At 39.4% G+C, this 15,524-nt stretch overlaps 1 protein-coding gene across 11 annotated transcripts in view; it reads right to left on the reverse strand.

Moving 5' to 3' along the window:
- Positions 1–13,056, reverse strand: part of LOC111957780 (pre-B-cell leukemia transcription factor 3) — a 77,557-nt gene extending 64,501 nt beyond the window's left edge. For 3 of the 11 annotated variants that reach the window (XM_023978779.3, XM_023978776.3, XM_070437115.1), the window contains exons 1-2: positions 11,641–12,882; positions 10,816–10,889 (exon numbers count right to left, since the gene is read on the reverse strand). In XM_023978779.3, the coding sequence (XP_023834547.1) occupies positions 10,816–10,889; positions 11,641–11,834 (268 nt within the window). In that variant the 5' untranslated portion in view covers positions 11,835–12,882. The other 8 variants (XM_023978786.3, XM_023978784.3, XM_070437118.1 and 5 more) reach the window with 6 other exon arrangements.
- Positions 13,057–15,524: the final 2,468 nt, after the last annotated feature.

Here is a 15,524-nt window from a genome sequence, read left to right on the forward strand (position 1 = left end):
CACACACAGGAAACAATTGAAATGACGAATGGTGAGATAGTAACTATTCAAATCACTGACAAGCCAAATCAAAGCTGACATTCTCTTCCTACGCACCCGTCTGAGAGCAGAGAGAGACCCTTATGAGGCTTACTGATTCACTGTTTAAAACTTTGACTTCTCTGCTGCTCGCATACACTCCTACCTTCCACAGTGCTACGAGAAAGAAAGTGCTACCTAAATATGTATCAATCATTCTGACAAAGCTAGTGCTTATTTGAGAAGCAGAAGTGAGGGAAATACACCGTGTCAGCAGAATGTCCATTGGCAAAACTTGCTTTTAGAATTTTCACTGCAATGTGCAGAGAGAAATGACCTTAGAAATCCCTTACAAGGTGCCTGGTATCATCCTAATGCATGCTTTAATTCTCCATTACGTAGAAATGAAATACCTGGTAAGGTGGAAAAGACATTAGTGAAAGTAAGGCCTGAACAGAATGCTCTGGGGATGTCTGTGGCACACAGGATTAAATATTAATGTGTCTGCTGCTAGGACACAACAGACACTCATATCATGGCTACTGCACATCAGCTCAGTGTGTTCACACATGGGCTCCCGAATCTTTCACTTTCAGAAAATCCTCAATGTTTAAGATGTTAAATTAAATTACTGTTGCTAATATCCCAAAACACACATACTATGAAAAAGCACATTGTCATCATCCTTTCTTCACAACATCGAATATATCTTATTTTTGTTTGCTGTTCCTTTTCCAAGTGTACAGACATGATCAATCMTATTGATACATGCATCTAGGTTGCCAACATGTCATTAACTGTATTATAATATCTATAGACATGTAGTGGAGATATTAGGGACATCTGTTAAACATATCAAGCAAACATCAGTCAATACCTGTTATGTTGTAATATAAGTAATTCCATATATCAGTAGGCGCTTTTCCTTTCCCATGTACTTCCTAACAGCCATAACTCCAGGAAAGACTGAGTACTCCCAACAGCATGCTAGTGGACAGGATACCAGCTCACAAATCTGGGGAGCGGACCCATCCTAAATTCATTAGGAGGAACCATCCAATCTCCCACCGGAAAAAAGGGAGAGAAAAATAGCAGTAATGTACTCTGGGTGACCTCCACTTTCTAAAGGGAAGAGAAGCCAGCCTTTTTCGCTTTTCAATGCCCGTCAATGTGGAGTAAAAGGAGGGACAGCGTTCCCCTGCTCGCCGTCATTAATCATGGCTTTCTGGGAGCAAGAGCGTATTAATTTCTGTCATCCCAAACATCATTGCGTATTGTTATGGCACGGCTCAGTCCTCATTCACCACCAGGCGTTACCCGCTCGTCCTGGCTGAGGGAATACAGGCCCGGTGTGGCTATGTTTCAGAGCAAGAGGCCTTTATCCCTGGGGCTCTGACACCAATTAAGCCATTTCACCAAGAGACGAAAACAGGACCCGCCGTTTCACTGTAACATGAGCCAGAACCTAGTCGTTGGCCACTTGCCATCTTTCCATTGCTTCAGCCCACAAAAAATGAACTTCAAGGGCTTAGGTGAAGAAAAAGAAAGATACATTTAGAGTAGACTTATACATTCACCAACCCATGCTTGAGTAAATATGACGCGAGAAGAGGAAGGGGATTTCAGTCCCTTGTGTATTGTTCTAGGAGTAGAGATAGTAAATCTGGATCACTCAATAATAGAAGGTTTCTCTGTGTGTTCAACACCAGGAACCAATATGTTGACTTTAAAACAAATACAGCCCCATCATGGAATTGTTTTCATCTGACCTTCAATATATATTTTCACTTTTTTTAATCATTATCTTAATGTTGAGTAAAAATAGACAATCTCTGTCCCATTTTAATAGTATCATGTAAGGCAGTACAGTATTTATTGATGACTTCGAAGCTGGTCATCCAGTTGTCGTTAGACATTACATCTGCTTTTACGTTTTTATGGTTGCCTTTTGGCAGGCAGCAGAGTGGGGCTTGTCAGGGCAGCAGCAGAATAATGCAAGGTTTGTTATGAATTAAATATTAGAAATCTTAACACAGCAGCCAATAAGAATTATTTKCCTTATTAAAGCAGCAGCAGAAGACGCTGATTAAATTTTCATTGCATTGCAGTCTTTTTCCCATTTCGGCCTTCAATATATCATTCTAATGTGTGAAACATGTGGAACAATGGCTTGTGGAACAATGGAAAAGAGTCTTCATTTCAGCCGAACAAATAAGGATAGAACTTTAGAAAACACCTTTAGTGAAGATACATGTGGTACAACAAGGGAGAAAACGGACTACAATCACGCGTTGTTATTCGACATGGTATAGCATGTGTGTGATAACATTGATAATGATTTGAACACGGTAGCAGCCTTGCAATGTTGTACTGTTATAAATGCTCAAATAAAATCTGTAAATCTAATAGCCTACATCTGAAAATGCCAACACTTCTCTGAGAGAAAAACGGTTCGCCTGTAAGAGTTCCATTTACTATACATGTTACTCTATTAGATGGATAATATTATATGAATCATATAACCTAGAAAACAAACGACCAATCATAAAATAGATAAACCCCAAAACAAATAACATCATCAAAATATATTTCCTGTGAACAGCAGCGGTGCACCTCTGTACTAAAACCCATTATGGCATGTTGGTTGTCCACATGTAATGTGTATGGAGAGTAAATTAACATCAGGCATCTATTGCCCCATGAGAAAATCTCTTCCCTGAAACACTGGAGCTAATGAAATGGGGACCTATAAATAGCAGTATCATTACTGACAGCAGACCAGTCTCTCTATCTGACCCTCTTTACACTAATAACTGCTATATGGCAATATAGCTCCACCATCTAACGATGCTGYGTTAAAACATTAAGACCAAGATTGGGCTCAGATAAAGAAACTCTATAGGAAACATCCGGTAACCAAACCTTTAGTTGTATCATTGTTATAACTGTGTCTTCCCCATGGTCCAGTCCCTCTGTTACCTGACCTGATCTGTGATCAGCTCTTACTGAATCAATATCACTTATCGCACCATAAGACACTTTCAGACTAGTCCCTTATAGGCTTGAACTGAATATTACCGACACAAATCTAGCAATGTATAATTGAGAAAATGTCATTAAGTAAACATGAAACGAATTGATTTAACAGACATACTCGCTGTCAAATCTATATCTGAAAGGAACCATCCAGCGAGGTCTGCATGGGTAAATGGTCATTTTACATTTTGCTGTAGACATAAACACCGTGGTGGGTGGATGGCTTTTTAAGCTTTTACGCCTGCTGACAAAATTATTGATGACAACACATCACAAATTGTACTTATTTCATATACACATGTCAGGGGAAAAGTATAAAATATTGAAAACAGCGTGGCTGGTGGAACATTCACTTTAAATGAAAATGTAATGTTTCAATACTGAGCACAATTTGGTTAACCTGCAAAGAATAGCTGCCGAGTCAAAGGTGATATCGAATTCATCAGCCGGTCTCTTTCTGGTCTGTAGAGCGCGCAGCCGCGGCAATATATTAGAGGAGATGCCATGCTAACAGATGCTGGGGCCCTGATAGAGAACAAGCTACCCCCTCCATGTTGCTGTGCCCCTAAAACATCTACAACATTTCAGTTCCTCCATCAACATAAGGGCATCATGTAGCCCACAGGGGGAAACATTATGACCTCTGGCCCCTGGAGAGGAAGGCTTAGCTACGCAACGATCACAAGGGATATAGTGTAGAAAAAGAAATGATATATTCTGCAGGGATTGAACATCTCGAGTAACTCACACGTAAGACAAACATATTCCCATTGATTTAAAAAAGAATAATTAAGCCAACTGAATTGATCAACTCCAATGAAATTACAATACCAGAATTCTGGCTATGAGTTAATATTCTATATGTTCATATTCACTGTGTTTTCTTGAATAACAAAGATTGGAGCAAACCGAGGGATCTGAGATAGAAGGTATTTAAATGAAACATGAGCTCCAGAGTTGGGGGTGGGGGAGCAGGGACCATATTTATTAAATGAGATTAGCAAATATAAGACAATGTCATTGATACCCAGACTGGGTCAATGTGGGAGGAGCCTTTCTTCCTGATGGAGGACGAACAATGCTGAGGAGGATCTGAGAGATTTATTCTAATTTTCTTTTCTATTATTCATCACGCTTCAGCAGCATGTTGGTTCAGGTGGGATACTCTGTTTGGTTAGCAGAGAGAGGCACCAGAACATTGAGGATAATGGAGAGTGCACAGAAAGCAAGCAAGGGCCATGCTGCTCCAAGCTTTACCGATGTCAAACGTGTGAAATAAATGTGTGGCATACACGAAGAAGTATTCCTTGACAGCCACACTCCTACAGCTGTAACCCCTCAATTTCAATCAATCCTTCCCTTTTGCATCCCAAGCAGCCTCTCCTGGCTGCCACCGCCTGAAGATAGCTATTTCACCACCTCTGTCATGCCTAATTAACAACGCAGATGTACAATTTAGAAATTTCGCAATTAACCTACTAAAATATTGTTGGAGGATGCTAATTCTTATGCCAGTTGCCATAAAGACTCATTTGCATAACGTATGTGGAAAAAACAATTATGGGCTGTTGTTCGCATAGGAGCCCACAGAAAACGCTTCCAGCTATAGAAATGGGAGCGAGAGAGGCAAGTGCAAGGTTCTGCATGAGTACAGATGGAGGGACATCAGCACCAGCGGATTATCGTTCAAAAGCACCTCGTTCAGATCAGAATCAGATTCCGGTGCTGCTATATACTGTAGGAGTCAGGATAACAAAATACAACAAATACTCAGGGCATGTGAAAGCATGAGATTACAGATTTTCCCTCCCTATTGATACTGATATGCACCCTACTTTTTCTCTATTCTCTCTTTGTCATATGCTTGCTCTTTTTTCTCTGTTGTTAGGAGAAAGGAGGGAATTTGGGAGCTGCTTAGATAACAGCCCCATCTTCCCAATCCCCTGCCCGCTGCCCGATGCAGAGGAAGCACAAGTGGCCCTGCCATTGAGACGGCCAGGAACCCAGCTGTGAGAGAACCATTCTGCCGAGCGCTATCTAGTCACTGCAGCCACATCACTGAGGCACCCTCAAACAAAAAGCAGCCAAAGTCAATTGTCTGTCTGCTGAATAGCTTTCTGTTCCCCGGCATACATTGACTCTGGTATTGTGCACAAATCAACACTATAAAAAAACAAATGGTAAAGAACAAGGCAGTCTTCACAAATATTGACTTGTGATCTTGGGCCATGGTAAGGATACTGATATCATTAACTTAGATAGTTTTCTCATTGTAACAATAATACTAACACAAATACTAATAATACTAATAAAAATACTACTACTACTACTATTAATAATAATAATAATAATAATAATAATGGGATGTCAAATTAACAACAAACTAGATTAAGGTGGCTCATTAACTCTGTCAGAGAGCCTTGAAATTAATGTTCCCGAAAGGTTTGAGAAATGCTTACCCCTAAAACCTAACAATATTTACGCAAGGTAATGTTTTTACTCAGCCTTGCATGTGGTTAATTACAACCTCACTCTGAAATTAATTCAGCCAGTCCAGTGTTCATAACCACAGCGTGCACATAGATGAACAAACAGACACATTTTGTAGCATGTTCAGCAGTGTGTTCAGTAGTGTGAGGAGGCTAACATAATGCTGTCCAACACAATGCTGACATTCCCCTAGTCTGTTAGTGTAGCTAGTCTCTCTAATCCTTTGCTCTACACACTGGATGTGGGCATTGATCAGCCTGAGTCTCCTGCACTCTCTTACCTCTGCAGACCTCCCGTTTCTGAACTTGATGAGTCAAAGGTCAAGAAAACAACAGGTCAATAAGCAGCCAGGAGGAGTGCAGTGCAGCTGAGAGAGCTGTGAAGAGGACTAAGCCTCTCAGTGGCGCACTGTGATTTAGATTGTAATAGTTTTCTGTAATCTCTTTCTATTGATTAAACCTCACATCAAAGAGGAGTCCTGCTGCAGAACCTCTCTTTTCCTGGTCAGAAATACCATATGGAGGTAATCTTTCGCCGTTGTTATTCTTGCTGCTCCCGCTGCTGCTGAAAGCCTCTCTTCCAGGGTGAGAGAGAGGGGAAATAAGAGCAAGAGAAAACAAACCCAGCACATCTGATTAGCACTGAGATCTCCCTCCACAATGCACTGTAGTTCTTCCTCAAGCTATGGCAGAAAGAAATGACAGCATACTTATCTTTTTAGAGTTTACTTTTCTTTATCTGCCCCTGACATGCTGGGCACAATTCAGAAGAGGTGTGAAAAAAAAGTAATGTCGAAGAACAAACCTGTGTGATCTTTTGCAGATTGCTAGTGTCAAACATGATGAGAGAGAAAAAACAAAAAGGGCACAGAATTCTAGCAGTTTTAGCAATATCTCACATTCAGCTCATTGAAATGCAAAAACCAAGAGAAAGTGAAAAAACAAACCCCTCCTGCTAAAAACACTCAATTTACTGACAAGCAAATGACTTCATGCTGCCACTTAATCTCATTTCTTCCATAATGCCCTCTAATTAGCATATCAAAGTGAATTAATACTTCTAGGGTCTTAGCAATGAGGAAATCTGCTCTAGGTCTACAATAAGAGTGCCAAAAATCCTCCGAACACTACAAACAGCCTTGCATTGCAAAACCCATCTGTCTGTTTACCAGTCAAGTGCATCCCTCTCTCTTTCCCAACCACACAACACGGGCTACTGACCCAAGCGGAAAAATAGATTTAACTTAACCCCCCGCCCTTGACGCCATGCACCGAGGTCCCTGGTGAGTTTCTGAGATTCTAAGTGGGAGGCATACATACATTAATTCTCCACACAGGTTGAAATGTCCGTCGTATTTCTAACATACATATTAATGTAAAGATTCTAGATATATATCAGGTATTGTTCCACATTGTTCCCCTGGAGCAGTTTAAGAGAGCCTTGATACAACTACTCTACTCTTCTCCCAAAAATACATTTTCTGCGCAGTTTTGAAGCACATACTTTAAACATAAAATAATTAAAGCTGTGTTTGTTTGTTGCACTGCTGTCAAATTCATGGTTGGAAATGATTTTCACCGGATGGGATCATTGCATGGTTAAATGACATTGGGATTGTGTGCCACTTGAACAGACATGAAAGGGGCAAAGATTCACAGGGGCATGTGAATGGCCCACAGTGGGAAAGAAAAACAACCCGGTCAAGAAGGCCACCAGACCAGCTGAGCTCTGTCAATGGCTAAGAGGGGGGAGGCTGTGACTCCAAACCACATGTTAACCACACGCACACTCACACAGATACACGCACACTCACAGACACACACACACACACACAGACACACAGATACACGCACACTCACACAGATACACGCACACTCACAGACACAGACACACACAGACACACACACACATCATCCATTCACTCTTTAAACAGATGTAAATACGTATGTTTGCTGTCATTGTTTACATGGCTACAATACAAACACTTCTGGTTTGATTTAGCCTGTTTTTATTTATGCTTGATACAGTGTGAACCAAGAATAATAATGAGCATTTTATATTTCCGAACATTGCTCTCTCCTTTGATTTACGACAAAATATCTTATCAAACTAATTGCATTGAATTGCATTTATGTATCTATTGATAAAGTATAATCAAATGAAGGCACTGGAGTATCTGGTTACAATGAGATCAATAATGTCCACCTGTCAAATGTTTTCATACATATAAGATGTAGACAAAACTGCAAACAAGCAAAACACACACACACACACACCTCTGAATTTTGAGGCACGTCTCAATTCAAAACAGAAAGTGGATTTAAATTCATAAAAGTAAAAACAATAACTTTACAGCWACTTCCAAATGCCAAACGGCACACAAAACACACACTGATCAGAGGGACTGGGATAGAGAAAATGTACAACCAGAAGAAGCATTATTACACAGCCATTTCTAAATTGAGTGCTCAAACAATGTAGTACAGAAGAATATTGTTTAGTGGGAAAAATACATTGAAACAAAGGCCATCAAAGGGATTAAAGAAGATTACAACAACTGAGCTGGTAAACAAGCTCATTTAAATAATTTGCATACTTGGAGACTCTATTCCTCATGCATATTTAATTAGATCTTTAATGTAATATGAAATATAAATATGTAAAAAGTAATCCAATATGTGCCCATGGAGATTTGAGTTCTACAGGTGGGGTTTAGATCTGAAAGCGTATAGGGAAAGATACATATCGTGTGTGTGTTTATATTGATGCATGGATTCATCTATGATGCACACGCAGAAGCATACACAATACTGTATGCACAGTCGCTCACACACTATTACATAGAGCTAAACCATCCAGTGATCACATTGTCCCTTTTTCTTACACGATCGCACGCTCGCTTTCCCTCTTCCTTTTCGACAGGCATAAAGAATGCCTCAAGTAGGCAAGGCAGCCAAGCGGGCCCTTCTCCTGCCCCTGTGGACACCTCCTGTGGCCAAGAAGTTCATTAAGTTTTATGGTCTTCCCCAAGTCACTTCTGCTTATTATTAGCCCCACAAAGGCCACAAATCTGGCAAGCCATCACTATTTTGAAGCAGTAGCAAGTGAATGTCATTTAAGTTTTTTTGTATGATAGGCCACTTTCCTATGTTTTAAAATGGGTTTAAGAGTTTACCGGTATTTGACAGCTGTCATCCCTCTCTCTCTCTCTACAGACACCAATATACAAAACTTAGACCTGACCGGCATGTAGGGGAAAATGCCAAATGCTTACATCACTCTTGTAATCTGATGTATTGTCTCTTGTAGTCATTAACTAATGCAACTTTGCCATTGGTATCAAATATACCAAATATATCAAATATTCACTAGCAAGAGTAAGTATAATGCTCCTGGCAACAGATTGAAAAAAAACTTTCCACAACTTGAAATCTTTCAAATTAAAAGGACATTTTATTTTAAATGTATTTAATAAAGTTCAATATTTTGGGCAATAATAAGAACCTCTGCCTATTAGACTGTATAGGGTATTGGCCCAAAAAATAAGCCAAAAACACTTTAACAATAATAATGAATTGCAATATTTTGTATATGTTTCATATACAGTACACCGACAATACTGAAAACTTGTATTTGTGTTTTACATTGCAGTGCAAACACATTTTTGTAATAGGTTTATATGTGAGAAGTTGACTAGCAGTAACCTCCTTTTGGCTCATAAAAATTGTGAGAGGAATCCTATCCATGAAAAAGGCCTTCTCCAATAATGTGGGCATAAAATCCTTCGTATTTTTTGTCATATCCAAATGTTATATTATGTGTATTAGGTCCATACGATATCCGTCTGGCCTTGGAATGACTGGCTACCTGTCCTAACAAAAGCATCACATCATTGGCTGTGGTGTTTGTGGCTTCTTATGAGCATTCTCCTTTCACCAAAACCTACAGGCCCACTCGACCTTAAGTAAACAACAGAAATTAAAAGGCGCATTATGATAAAATACTGTGCTATCAGTGTATCATATTTCATTTGCTGCATTTGCTGTGACGTCAGGATTGCATGGCATCGCAACGCACAAGAAAGGTGCACAAGACAGGTTAACCCACTATTAGCAACCTATTAGTTTGTGGATTTATTAAGGTTAGAATTTGAAAAAGGTGATCCTAAAGTCGCATGGTGCCACAATTGTCACTCACTCGCTTGCACATGCACAAACTCACTCACACAGTGGACACACACACAATGTTGTTGTTTGGGGGGAGCTTGTTTCCCCTTTCGTGTTTTACACATCATCTTACAGAAGGCTACTAAGATGACCAAACAAATGTAATATAAAAAAAGATATACTTAAAATTAATTATACATAATAATTAAAATCTTAAATCATGTCCTACTTTCTAACAATGTGTTAACCCTAATACAATTACTAATTTGTATGCTACCCATTTGTATTAGGAATGTCAAATGATGTGCAGAGACTGGTTCTAAAGACTGTCCACGAATGCCTGGCAAATATTTTTGTGGTGTTGTTTTCTATTAGGCTACACAATGCTGTTATATATACACTTTACACCGTTTCATTGCACTTAGCTTGTCACGTTAGAAACGTCTGACTTTATTGATCCAATGAATGCTGTATGTGCGTTACAGATGGCAACAACGGTCAGATAGACTGGCGCTAATAATGTCAATAGTGATCCTGTGGTCAGAAAACCTCATTATGCAGGAGATTACAGTGTAACTGACACATTTTGGGATTAATTTAAATAGTGAAAACAGGGATAATCACTGTAGGCTATACTTTCAATGTTAATAAAACACAACGACGCATAGTTGAGATGCAGCTCACATAATGGGCGCTGTGTGGTGTAGCCTAAAAACACCAAAGCCGGTGAATGTCCTTTATTTGTGGGAAACGGGAGAAAGAATGTGACGCACAGCGTAAACATGTGCAGGTTGCCAGCTTGTCCATGCCACGGCAATGGAACCATCGAATAACAACCCTCTATCAATTTGTACGTGAGAGCACATAATACATTTTTGTGGGGTATGGATGCTTCTCAACGGGTGAAACCATAGCCTACATTTCCCCGTTACAAATTTGCTCCGTTGCGGAGCTGATTCTGTCTCCCGCTTGATAACATCGGATAAGGCTGCCTAGAGGAAAATAAAGATGGCGGTGTGCAAATGCGTTGAGGCTCCGCAACGTTTCCTATTATTACAGTCCTCGTGTTGTTTAATCCTACACTTTAATGCATGTGAAATCTTACCAGTTTTCTCTTTGATCTCGCAGAGGACGCTGAAGAGTGCAGGTTTCATTCTGTGGCAGTTCAGTCCATGTTTCCTGTTTCAGTTTGAGACAAGAACCAACATTGAAATATAGTCACTATAACACCACAGTTATTAAAACTTTTAAGATATTACTGAATAATGTCCTTGCTCTTTACAATAACTTCGAGGTCTTGCTCACTTTGCACATGGAGGATCTGTAGGTAATGTTGACATGCATCTCAAAGTTCTAACATAAAGACTTATTTGTCAACACGAATGACAATGGATGCATTGTTTGTTGAAATACTAACTATTCTGTATGACTTCAAAGTTAGTTTAAAAAAAGTTTATTTGTTGAAAATTCACAATTGAAACTACTCAAGAGTGTACATTCAAAATTGTTACTAATGGAAAATAACTTGCTATGGAATTAAATTAGGACATTACCCAACGTTATTTTAAAATATCATGAGTTACTGTGAAACACATTATTCTACAAATACGCATCAATCAATGTTTACAGTAGCCCAGCCTACCAATACGCAACATTATATGTAAATGAAATATATAGCCTGCACTTTCCCCTAAAAGTTTATGTAGACTCCACACTAGGCAAAGATGCAAGTGTCAGAACTGTTAGAATTACTGGATGACAGGTGTTAACTTTTTAATATATATTGGTCCCTGCAACTAATTGTCCGTGGGTTTCAGGTATGGAGCAGCATTGTATAGCCTAGCTACCTGTTATTACATGGGCATTAATTAGCTATAGTGCGTAATGGTGCGTAAATTGTTTTGTAGTGAAAACATATAAATGAACCAACTTTGCTTGCGCCTCGTCCAGACTTTGGTCAGTAATGGTCATTATTTGATGCAGAATGTCACCGATATCTTGTTTTCGCCCATCATCTGTCCCATCGTGTCCATGTGGAGGCTGCAGTCCCATGCCTCCTTGTACGGAGTGGCCAGCCAAGCTGACACCGCCGAGAGCCTGCATGATCCGGGCTTGTTCGTCCATAGTCAGCCGCAACAGAATCAATGCACTAAGCCACACAAACGGAAATTTAGCTTGAAAAACTCACATACAAAAACTACTAGTACATGTGTTGCGTTAAGGAGCTGAATATTGGTGATATTGCGCTTACGCGTATAAGAAAAAATAAATAGGTGAGTACCAGTGATGGTATCAATATCGCGTGTCCATGTAATCACTTTCTTACTATCTTGTTTATTTACGGTCCGAAGTGTGTGTAGTTATGAATGTTTATGTCCGAAAATGCATAAGCTATAATTCTTCAAAACTTCTTTGTCAAAATGACAGCCGCTGTCCCTCGTATCCTGCACGAGTCCTCTTGTCAATTCGTCTTTCTCTTTAGATTTGACGTGTTGGGTATTGCTGATCCTTGCTGATCTCTCATTTATTAGCGGTCTTCTTTTGATTATGTTTCCTCTTGCAATTCCTCTTGTAAATGTTCAAATCCCCATTATTGTGAGCGCGAAAAATATCCAAAGTGAAATTAAGCAATGAGCAAGTGAATGAAAATACAACAACAATTAAAAACAAAATACAACACTTAGGTAGTAAATGAGTACCTTCTACCTGTAAATGTATAGCAATTATTTCCAAGATAACTGCAAATTAAATAAATCATGAGCGGCATTGGTAGCCAAATGCAATATTACAAAATATGAAATGTAGAAAAAAGTTAATAGCGTTAGTGGAAAAATTATAGAAAAAATAACAGCGAGAAATTAATTAGGCTACACGCTTTAAAGCGATGCGCAAAAATATCTGCCTGCTGAAATTTATGAGCCCGAGCCTCTGCCTGTGTGCTTTATGTTGTTTGATGGCAGCGGTAGTGAGCGATTGACAGTGTGCCAATGCCACTCACTCAGTGCAGACGTGTCAGAGCAAAAAAATACTAAATCGGAATAAAAATGCACGCTCCGCCCTTCAGAGGAGGGGTCTATATTCTTGTCACTTCTCTCTGGAACCCCGAAAATAAAATGCTAGAGCAGTGCTTGAGATTGTTATTATAATGATGAAATAACGGTGGAGTCCCACTTGTCGTATGCCTTACCCGTGCACGTGCACCAAAATGCCGTCATTCTCCACACATAATAAAAAATTGGAGTGTAACACACAAAATAAAATGCTTAGCAGAGTTTTATATAGTTTGATACAGAACTGATAATGAATTGCACTGACTCTTCGCTTCTCAGGGCTATGCTATGTATGGTCGTCCCTACCAAGGCTTGCCTCATAGGGTAGGCAAGCAGAAGACATGTTTATAATATTGGAAGTAAACCTCATCGACCAATCAACGCTGTGTTTGAATGCGACTGACGACCAGGGTGACCTATTGCTGGCCGATGCATGGTCCTGAAAGCCCACCCACCACATCCCTTCATGTACTTCTACAAAGGACATAGAGGAAGAGGCGAAGCGAGAGGTTTCACTCTCCCCAAAATCTGTCCAAAATAAGCCTTATGCGTTTCTATGGGCTTATTTTGGACCTAAGCTTGTCGCCTTTGGGACAATTACTCCAATTGTTAGGGCAGAAACATGAGCATCTCTTCATTATATACATATCTCTGAAAGTATATAAACTTCTGATTGGTCGTTGCTACGGGTGACATCCATTGCACAAGCAGGCAGCACTGCTCAGCGCTCCCCTGCAGTTGCTATGGCAGCAGACAAGTTGTTGAGCTGGATGCAAGGCTGCAACCAAAGAGATCCTATTAAATAGTATTCTAGTAGTCTAATTCCTAAATCTTGAGCAACAACATTTAATCATCATCTACATACCCACCATTCATATAAGACAGGTTTTAATGAAATGTCACCATCATGCAAGTACCCCAGAATAGCAAGTGTGTGAAGAGTATCTCTGTGCAAACTTGTCGGAGAGCTCCACATGTTGGTGAGGGTGTAGGTCACACAAACTGTGGTGGTGCAATATGAACCACGACATAATAACTAAATGTTATCTTAATTCATTGTAAGTATAACATTGACAAAATTAAAAAGGCTATACAGAATCTTTGCCTCTGGGGGTGCTTTTGAGCMAACGGGGGTCCCCTAAATGAACAGATATTCTCCAGAAATTAACTCATCAGACAAAAAGGGGCTCATCCATGCCCATGAGCAAAAGCCCTGTTAGCCTAAAAGAAAAGATTATGTGGTTTCATTAGTTACAAAATATACTTAGGTACTGTACAGCCTCTAATGAAAACTGAAGGGAACCCCTTTTGGCTCAACAGCATTCCCAGAGCATGAAGTTCCATATAGCCTCTCTAATTTGGTCAAAACTCTTGAGATAAATTGCAACAAAAATTTAAAACTGTTATTGGATTATACAGTCATCATAAAATATAACAACAAAAGTGGTTTAGTGTTGTTTATCAGAAAGGAAGACCAAGAGGTTTTGCGTTACAAAATAAAATCAAGATTACAATCTAGCCTTTGGGAAAAGTCATACCACTGAGTGAACTACACTATACTATACACCACCCTGTGTACTGTGTACCTTCACAAAATGAATGAAATACATTCAAGAGAGATTTGGTTCTGGATTGAATCAAGAACCTCAAAGGTCTGAGGGTTGAGATCACGGCAAGCAGCTTCTAACAAGTGAACTGTGTGGTTCCGCTCCTTTCTTATTCACTTGACCTTGAAGTATCAGCTCAACACACTCTTGAGTTTAGTGAATGGGAGTCCCAGGACTACTGCATTTATCATTGAAATACCGGAGCTGTCAAGTCACACTGCATACCTGTCAAGGAGGGCTCAAAGGTACAGCTCGAGCTCCTCTCCTCTGTTGCAGTGCATGATTCTTCATTGCATTGCATACCATACCTTTTCACCATTGTTTTCAGTCATATGTCAACATAATTTATTTCCGTCCTATGACAGCCCCCTGCAAAAAGACACAGTACCATTGCAAATTCACCACCCTATGTTTACATAACCAGTCGTGCACTATTGTCATAAAACAATGTTTTCAATTCTGAAACCATATTATTAATCTAAAATATATTATTTATTCTACTTTTATTAATTTCCCTAATCATTTTCATTAGAAAACCATTGCAAAAATAAATACATAATAAAAGCCTCTTCTATTGCATTTATAATGCGACTGCAGTTGATCTAAAAAGGAGTAAGACATAACCGAAAGTCAATTTTACTGTATACCTGGTATTTATTTTAGTTGATTTGGGTTAATTGAAACAAACACCACTTCGATGAAGAAAAGTTGAACACTTGAAATTAATTATTGCTGTTATGGCAACACCACTTGAATCAAGGGGAAAAAACATAAGCATCACATTACATTGCATATGAGATAATCTGATCATTTAGGATTGACCTTCTGTGGACTTTGTCAAGAATGGACATGGTATTGGAGGAAAGGATGCATGGGATAACATTATATGTTTAATGCATGAGGACTTATTACTGAGCCTCATCAACTCATCATTACTAATGAAATGAGGACTTTTAAAGCAGAGCATGCTYGTCTGTTTGAGCTACACATGAGTGTGCAGAGACAACACTTTGTCATCTGTTCAAATGTATATTATGCTTTTCAATGTGACATCTGAAAAGACCCACAGGTGCCATAGAAAGCAGTGACTGTGTTGTCATATTTCATTTAGGCATCCTTCTGCAAAGCTGTAATTGCCTAATTAGCTTGTTAATTAG

This window comes from Salvelinus sp. IW2-2015, linkage group LG33, assembly GCF_002910315.2.
Source record: "Salvelinus sp. IW2-2015 linkage group LG33, ASM291031v2, whole genome shotgun sequence".
Classification (NCBI taxonomy): domain Eukaryota; kingdom Metazoa; phylum Chordata; class Actinopteri; order Salmoniformes; family Salmonidae; genus Salvelinus; species Salvelinus sp. IW2-2015.